Source organism: Vollenhovia emeryi, unplaced genomic scaffold, assembly GCF_000949405.1.
Source record: "Vollenhovia emeryi isolate VEMERY1.0 unplaced genomic scaffold, V.emery_V1.0 DF940506.1, whole genome shotgun sequence".
Classification (NCBI taxonomy): domain Eukaryota; kingdom Metazoa; phylum Arthropoda; class Insecta; order Hymenoptera; family Formicidae; genus Vollenhovia; species Vollenhovia emeryi.
The window spans coordinates 1-8619 of NW_011965860.1; the positions used below are offsets into that span (position 1 = coordinate 1).

Consider the following 8619-nt stretch of genomic DNA (forward strand, 5'->3'; position numbering starts at 1 on the left):
TTATTTAAAAATTGAAAAACAACGTTTTTTCACCAGAACTCTTGCTAGAACTATTGTAGAACTCTAGGGCGCTTGAAATCCGATAAATAGCCGTCGCGAAATAGGCGGAGGACAAAGTGAGACGCTGGGTGAAGTTGGCGTCTCACTTTGCACTAATCGATTTTTTGGCTTTAAAGGCCAGAACTATGTGTTTAATGTATCAGGAACTCTAGAACTATTCTAAAAGAAGCCAGAACTCTCAATAGTTAATGAGTTTCCACGAGATGAGACGCTAGCTTCACATACACTATGAAAAATGAATATACACGCGTAATGGACGAATATATAAGTTTAGGACACATGTCGATAGTAAAAAATCCGGACGATGACGGTTTCTACATGCCCCATCATGCAGTAGTTAAAGAGTCGAGCTGTACAACTAAACTTCGAGTAGTCTTCGACGCGTCTGCGAAATCGAGCAATAATACATCTTTAAATGATCTTTTAATGACAGGGCCCACGATACAAGACACACTATTTGCACATTTAATTCGTTTCCGTAAGTACAGGTACGTTATAACTGCCGACATTGAGAAAATGTACCGGCAAGTATTAGTACACGAAGACGATGGACGATTTCAGTGAATTCTTTGGCGTAAGGCAGGTAAAATAGAAACATTTCAATTGAATACGCTCACATTCGGCGTTTCCTCTTCGCCATTCCTGGCAATTAGAACGATACAAAAACTCGCAGATGACGAGTGTTACATCTATCCTAGGGCAGCCGAAGTTCTGAAAAATCATTTATATGTCGATGACTTATTATCGGGTGCCGAGACTCTCAAGGAGATTCGGAAAATTAGAGACGATATAATCGCTCTATTGAAAAAAGGTGGTTTCGCTATTAGACAGTGGGCATCTAATGACTCGCGCGCGATCAATGATTTGTCAGATAACGCATTACATGCCAATTTCGTTCTAGACGGAGATTACTCGTTAAAGACATTAGGTATTTCTTGGAGCACACGCGACGATAAAATATGCTATACGACACAACCGATTAAAATAACAGGTATGGGGGCTCGTTAGCCCGTTGTCGTTTGCGCAGACGGAGTTTTCGCTCGGTGGAGTAGGATCGCAGTAGTGAGGTCCGTTATTGACGAGAGTAGAATATGTGAATATAAATATATTTACAGCTATGTACAGGTATATACAACGTTTGTTTTAGCTCTGGTTTATGCGCCTTGCGGCGCGTGGCAAAAATATATCTACCGAGAGGCGCGGTAGTTGCGATTGCGCTCTCGGTACGATATGTGAGGGGCTGTTACGGTCACCCTGATGGGGCCGTATGGGCACTCCGGTTCAGGCTCTGAGTCCGACTCGCTAGTAGTCCAGCCTCTGGTTTGCGTGCCTTGAGTGTGTACTTCAGTGGTCGAAGTCTGCGTCGTCTGACACCGTACCGTGCGTGGTGGAGATCGCGGTGACGGTGGCAACGGAGAGATTGGTGAGAACAGGCGCGCTTGGATATAGCGTGGGCTGGTGAAGCGCCTTACCCGTAGATCCCACGGGCTGATGAATATCCGTGGCGGTCTCGTTAAGCGAGGAGGCGGAAGCTCGATCTTGTGTAATTTCCACGGCAGGTACTCTATGCAGGGTAAACGTGGTCGGCCGCGTCGAGGCGATGGTTCTGCTGTCGCTGGTTTTGCAGTCGCCGCTCGATTCGCCGGGCGTTCTACCGCTGCTCTGCTCGCTGCAGGTTCAGACGCTCCTACTCTCGCTGCTGGCTCCACCGACTGCTTCGGTCCTCCGTCGAGAGGCGGGATCGCGCTGGAAACTCCCGGAAGATCCGCGGTGCTCGGCTCGTTGGTGGTTGGTGCTCCGTCCGCTGGTTCCGCTCGTGGCTGTCTCCTCGGCGTAACTACCGCTCTCGGCTTGCTGGTGCGCATGAGTCCTCGATACGTCCTGTGAATTATCTTTGGAGTCGATTCGCAGAGTTGGCTTATCTCCGCTCCCTTTTATACTGTAGTTCACCGTTTTTCAAGTCCGAGAATGTTATTGTTTTCATGCGGCTTCTAGCGGCGTCTCGTGGAGAGTTGCTCCGGGGGTGTCTCCCTCGTATTGAATGTTTTCGCGCGCGTCGCGCGCGCGGTCGCGAGTTGTATTGTGGTGGCCGTGTTGCCGTTCCGTAGGGGCGCCTACGGCCGCCACAACAGGTATGGTGACTAAGCGGAAGATTTTATCAGAAATCGCAAAGCTGTTCGATCCATTGGGATTATTAGGACCGGTGATTTTACACGCTAAACGATTGATGCAAGATGTGTGGCGATGCGAAACACATTGGGACGAATCTGTTCCGCAAAGCCTACATACAGAATGGTCAGAATTTGTTCAACAATTGGATTCGATACGTCAGATCTCTTTCGATCGCGGGTTAATAGCACCAGAATTTCGCGATATTCAATTACATGGATTTTGCGACGCCAGTGAAGTCGGATATGGAGCGTGCATATATATACGATCGGTTGGTAAACATCGGAACATCATTTGCAAACTAGCATGTGCTAAATCACGAATTGCACCATTAAAAACCGTCACTATACCTCGACTTGAGCTTTGCGGCGCGTTGATTCTGGCACGATTATACCGCGAAACGAGTAATGCTTTAAAGATCACACCTGATAAAGTCGTTTTTTGGAGCGATTCCACTATTGTTCTTCAATGGTTAAAGACCTCGCCTCATCTACTCAAAACTTATGTCGCAAATCGAGTCGTAGAAATACAAGACCTGACTGGTTCATATGAGTGGCGACACGTCAAATCAGGAGATAATCCAGCCGACGCCATTTCGAGGAGTCAATTACCTCACAATTTCTTACGAAACGACACTTGGCAATCGGGACCGCGGTGGTTAGTCAGAAATGAAAGCGAGTGGCCTATCGAAAACATGCAATTAACCGAATTAACTGAATTAAGGAGAAATGCTTGTCTTACGATTCACCTTGACAGCGAAATACTTAAAAGATATTCTTCTTACTCTAAGTTGTGCAGGGTTGTCGCATATTGTCTTCGGTTTCGACTTTCAAATAAAAATACTGGACCGTTAGATGCGACAGAAATTAACGAATCCGAGATACGAATATTAAGAATTCTTCAATCTACTCAATTTTCGAACGAAATAAAATTGACTGACTTCCACGCGTCCAATACATAAGGGGAAGATAGCAGAATTAAGTCCTTTCTTGGACGAACACAAGTTGATTCGTGTTGGAGGACGCCTCCAAAGATCAAGATTAACATTTTCACAAAAACATCCTATACTGCTTCCAAGCCGGAATTGCCTGACAGACCAAATTATTCGCGAAGTTCACGAAAAACATTACCACGCGGGCATTCAATCCACGTTATATATACTTCGTCAAAGATTTTGGTTACTTGATGGTCGAAATCAAGTGAGGAAAATCAAACGTTCTTGTACGCGCTGTCACCGTTTCAATGCTAGTGCATTCGATTACAAAATGGGGAATTTACCATCAGCTCGCGTACGAGAAGCATTCCCGTTTGCTCATACCGGAATAGATTTCTGTGGACCATTCCACATCAAGGAAAGGAAATATCGAAATCGAACGCGAATAAAAGTTTACGTATGCATTTTCGTGTGTATGACCATAAAGTCGGTCCATCTTGAGGTCGTCAGTGACTTAACTTCCGACGGTTTTTTAGCAGCACTGCGACGCAGCACATCACGAAGGTGCGACAGGACTTTTGGAATCGATGGTATCTCGAGTACTTGAATGAACTGCAAAGAAGGAGCAAATGGATAAAAAATGGTCCCAAAATCGACATCGGAACAATTGTATTAATCAAGGACAAAAATCTTCCATGCACACGATGGGCGCTCGGCAGAATCAGCGAACTACACTCAGGCAAAGACGGTGCAGCTCGAGTTGCCACTATCAAAACCGCAGTAGGAGAAATGAAGCGAAATACGAAGTGCCTATGTCCTCTCCCGAATAACATTATACCTAATTAATCGATGCTTATATTCCGCCCTTATTTTGACATTAATACGAAACGATATGTAATAATTGTTACATCCTTAAAGAAATCTGTATGCGATTCCGTCAGCGATAACATGCGTTACCACACGACTGAATGTACACAAAATGTTGATCGATACTCTCTCAACGAGGGGAGTATGTTGCGTACAAGCCCTTATAAATCGTGCACGATTAAAATAATACGAATGATTTAGACCTTATGATACATATACACGTACACATATGTATACATATTTATGTATCGATCTCGCTCCTGTAGCAACAAGCACAGGCTAACATACGCCGATCGAGGTAGTGGTGCGTGAGTCCTCGGTCACGGTTGCTTCGTTACGTTATTTATTTCTTTGTCTAAAAAACAGTTATTGATTTTCTCGGGACCACCGGGGGGAGATGGCCACTCCCGTTCGGTATCTAGAGGTAGCAACAAGTTATCGGGGACCGGCATTTTTCTGCTTCGATTTCGCGAAAAACTCGTCGCGATTCAGAGTGATAGTGATCATTATCATCTGTTGCTCCTAGGCGTTATCGCGGCGTGTGTTTTCGAGTGAGTTGACCCAGGGCTTCGGCCCCTAGGCGTCGTCAACAAAACGTTATAGCGGCGTGTTTCTGATTCAGACATGTGTGACGAAAAACTAAATAAATAAATTATCAAAACTACAATATAAATTTTAAACAATTTATATTGATAAACCCTACAGTGACCGTTTCAGTATCGGATTTCCAAATATTACAATATATTAGTTCCAACTAGAATTATTTTTTAAAGTTTCGAGTAAAAAGTGATAATGAGTGATCAGAAAAAGAAAATATACACTTCAAAAAAAGGTACCAAAACACAACGGCAACAAAACGGAGCAACTTGAAAAGACGGCGTCCTTTGAATCGATACGAAATGGAAACCGAGAGCGAGTGCGTCAGTACTTCGGCAAAAAAATGAAAATGTCGAATTGTGCGCAAGATATTAAGGTTGAAGACGCTCACAGTTACCGATTTATAAACTTTGCGGTTGTTTTTTCGGCGATCTCGCAGCTTGTTGTGTGTAAAAAGTGCGGTAACGAAATAAACTTCGCCGAGGGGAACAGCCGCGACTTGGGTTTCAAGATTATAGTTTCTTGCGGCGTGTGCGACAAAACTTATATTCCTAATTGCACTATTATAAAAAATGCTTACGAACTTAACCGAAGAATAGTCCTAGCAATGCGTTTATTGGGTATAGGCTTGAATGGTCTAATAAAGTTTTGTGCATTCATGGATCTACCTCGGCCTATGTTTCAGTCACTCTACGATAACATAATAAATACAATCTCTATAGCCACAGATGCAGTTCGTACGGTAAGCATGAAACAAGCATTGCAAGAAGAGAAGAGATTAAGTGATGTAAAAGGACAAACCGAGGGTCTCACTGTCTCCGGAGATGGAACATGGAGAAAACGAGGATTTTCGTCGCTTTTCGGCTTAGTGACACTAACCGGTTGGAACACTGGCAAAGTCATCGATATCCTAGTTAAATCTAGGTATTGTAAATCTTGCGAATACTGGAAGAAGAAGGAGGGTACTACAGAATACCAGGAGTGGCTCGAGACTCATGCTGACAGCTGTCAATCCAATCACGAAGGATCAGCGGGGAAAATAGAAGTAGACGCTGTGATTGAAATGTTTCAGCGCTCCGAAAATCTGCATGGCGTTAAATACGTCAATTACATCGGCGATGGCGACAGCAAAACTTTCACAGGGTTATTAGATGCATGTCCTTACGGTGATGTATCTGTAGCTAAAAAAAGAGTGCATTGATCACGTGCAAAAACGCATGGGTACTCGGCTAAGAAATTTGAAGAAAAAGAAGCACGGTCTGGGAGGAAAAGGCAAGTTAACGGGTAAACTGATTGATGAATTAGCAATTTATTACGGCTTAGCAATCAGAAGAAATTCTAATTCAATAGAAAAAATGAAGCAACAAATATGGGCAACGCTATATCATAAGATCTCGACGGATGAACGACCTCAGCACGACAAATGCCCGAGCGGTGCCAACTCGTGGTGCACGTGGCAAATAGCAAAAGCTACACAAAAATTAGAAGAATATAAACATAAACCGGCGATGTCAACAGAGGTTTTTGAAGCCATCAAACCAGTGTACACAGATTTAAGTTCAGATGATTTGCTCAATCGTTGCTTGGGTGGATTTACACAGAACAGCAACGAAAGTTTTAATTCCACCATGTGGTTGATCGCACCGAAGAGTTCATCGAGCAGTAAAAGAGTACTTGATCTTTGTGCTGACATTGCCGTGTGTCAATTTAATGATGGAATTTGCAGTATTATGCAAATAATGCAAGTTCTGGACATTTTGGTGGGCCCAAACTGCTACAATTTTTATGTCGAGGCCGATGCACTCCGCATCAAGCTCTCCACACTGAGAGAAATATTTTAGTTATCAGAACAAAAACGTGTTTGTTACTTGCTGATTTGGTGAGGAAAGAAATCGATAAGTTGCTGTTGCGAATAATTTTTCGTTATTTGACATTTGAACATATCATATATTGTCTGCGATACAAACCACATTAGTTCTTTCTATCTGTTGGACATACGAAATACATTGTAAATAGAACTTATAACATCAGTAACACCAACAAATATAACGAAAACCGTTGGCAATAATGGAAGAGCTCTACTTGAGTGTTCGTTTGTTGAAACAAATGAATAGCTCGCGTCCGTGGCGCGATCGTGATTGTTGACGGTTAGGTTAGGTTAGGTTAGGTTAGATTGACGGTGCCTGGGCAACGTAAGGCAGAGTGAGATAGTTGTTCCTAACGTGCTTGTGCTGTGCTGATTTTCTATGTGAAAAATTACAAATATGGGAGAAGATCTGGTATCTCAACGGCTGAAGCATTGGGGTTTCAGTGCGGAAGTCATACAAACATTCAAAGGTAAGGAAAATATCTATTTTTATCTGGGACCCTAACCTGCAGAAATAACTCGTCGATCGACGTCGAAACGATGTCGCGTTGACATCGAAACCGCCATATTGACGTCGATTCGACAGCATTTCGACGTCGATCGACGAGTAATTTCTGACTGGGACATTCACAACCTACATCACATAAAGTAATCGTAGCAAATAACGTCATGCATAGTATATCGTCAGGGACTTATACTGTGTATAATATCTGAGAGAAGAAAAATATAGAGCGTATACACAATATATGTACGAAGGTGAGTCAAAAATTATCAGCACTTTTCGTTCTACAATTTTCTTACACAAAAATAGGGGTTCAATATGTACGTCATTTTTCAACGTAGTCTCCTCCCTTGGCAATGTACTTGGTCCAGCGGTGCACAAGCTTGCGTATACCTTCCGAGAAGGTTTTCGGTTGGTCGCAAAGCCACTTTTGCACCGCTTCCTGCACGTCTACGTCTGTAGAAATTTGACGACCTCGCAAGCATCCTTGAGCGGCCGAAACAGATGAAAGTCGGAGGGAGCAAGATCTGGGCTTGCAGGAAGCGGTGCAAAAGTGGCTTTCTTCTTGGAAGAAATACACCTTCTTTGGAAGCAATACGCCTTCTTCTTTGGAAGCAATACGCTTGTGGACCGCTGGACCAAGTGCATTGCCAAGGGAGGAGTTGTTGAAAAATGACGTATGTACATATTGAATCCCTATTTTTGTATAAATAAATTGTAGAACGAAAAGTGCAGATAATTTTTGACTCACCCTCGTATTTACAGATAATCTGATGCTCTGATGAGTTTAGTTGTATTTACATATATATAAGTACAACATATGTTTTTATTCATTGAAATATTTTTTGTTTGTCCCTGTTAAAGATCAAAAAATTACAGAGGAAATATTTCCTTACTTGGATAGTGAGACTATACGTTTATTAATTCCTTTTGCTGGAGAGAGGTTACTTTTTAATTTGAAATTCAAGGCAGAACAGAAAATTAGTGAGGTACTGTAATTAATATTTTGTTATAGCAATAAATGTTATGAAAGATCTTTAAGAAACTACACAACTACAATGTACAAAAAGCTCTTCAATTTTGTTATTTTTTGTTATATTTGTAGGGTTCTGATATAATTACAACAAACACGGGAGAGAAATCTAGCTCAACAATCATAGCTACTGCTGGTAATTATTAAAAATTTTGCACTTTAATAAATAATTGAAGACATTGCTGCAAGAAAGAGGTAAGTCCACATTTTGGCGAAAATGATGTTTTAACACCATTATATGCAACGTTCCAAGCCCGATCGATTGGTGTAAAAACGACGTACGTAAAAAATGCCTAGCAACAGAACATAAACTAGCAAAAAATCTTTGAAAGTAGTACCTTTTAGATAGTTACAGTAATAAATTAGTAAAAAAAAATAATAAACTATTAAATTAGCTATTTTTTTCATAGTTTTGGTTACCTGATACCTTTTTTTGCACCATAGATGCCAAAGTTAAAAGAAATAAAGTCAAAATTAATACTTTTGGTGTTTTTTTATTGAATATCATCAGTTGAACATTTTAGTAGGTTTAAGTACAAAAACAAAATTCATATTTTCCTTCCAATTCAGGTTTAAGTATGTACAAAAAA

The 8619-nt window shown here is 41.8% G+C and overlaps 3 protein-coding genes across 3 annotated transcripts; 2 read left to right on the top strand and 1 right to left on the bottom strand.

Moving 5' to 3' along the window:
* Positions 1–33: 33 nt before the first annotated feature.
* Positions 34–3190, top strand: LOC105555962. The gene is made up of 2 exons (XM_012003013.1): positions 34–1051; positions 2193–3190. The coding sequence occupies exon 2, from the start codon at positions 2195–2197 to the stop codon at positions 3188–3190; it is 996 nt and encodes a 331-aa protein (XP_011858403.1). The 5' UTR covers positions 34–1051; positions 2193–2194.
* Positions 1248–1925, bottom strand: LOC105555961 (proline-rich receptor-like protein kinase PERK9). The gene has a single exon (XM_012003012.1). It carries the CDS (start codon positions 1923–1925, stop codon positions 1248–1250), a length of 678 nt encoding a protein of 225 aa, XP_011858402.1.
* Positions 3191–5791: 2601 nt separating the features above from the next.
* LOC105555959 lies at positions 5792–6987 on the top strand. The gene has a single exon (XM_012003008.1). The coding sequence runs from the start codon at positions 5845–5847 to the stop codon at positions 6466–6468; it is 624 nt and encodes a 207-aa protein (XP_011858398.1). The 5' UTR covers positions 5792–5844; the 3' UTR covers positions 6469–6987.
* Positions 6988–8619: the final 1632 nt, after the last annotated feature.

Bases quoted from the DNA above. Each gene is read 5' to 3' on its own strand.
- LOC105555959 (XM_012003008.1), top strand. From the start codon at position 5,845: ATGGGTACTCGGCTAAGAAATTTGAAGAAAAAGAAGCACGGTCTGGGA.
- LOC105555962 (XM_012003013.1), top strand. From the start codon at position 2,195: ATGGTGACTAAGCGGAAGATTTTATCAGAAATCGCAAAGCTGTTCGAT.
- LOC105555961 (XM_012003012.1), bottom strand. From the start codon at position 1,925: ATGCGCACCAGCAAGCCGAGAGCGGTAGTTACGCCGAGGAGACAGCCA.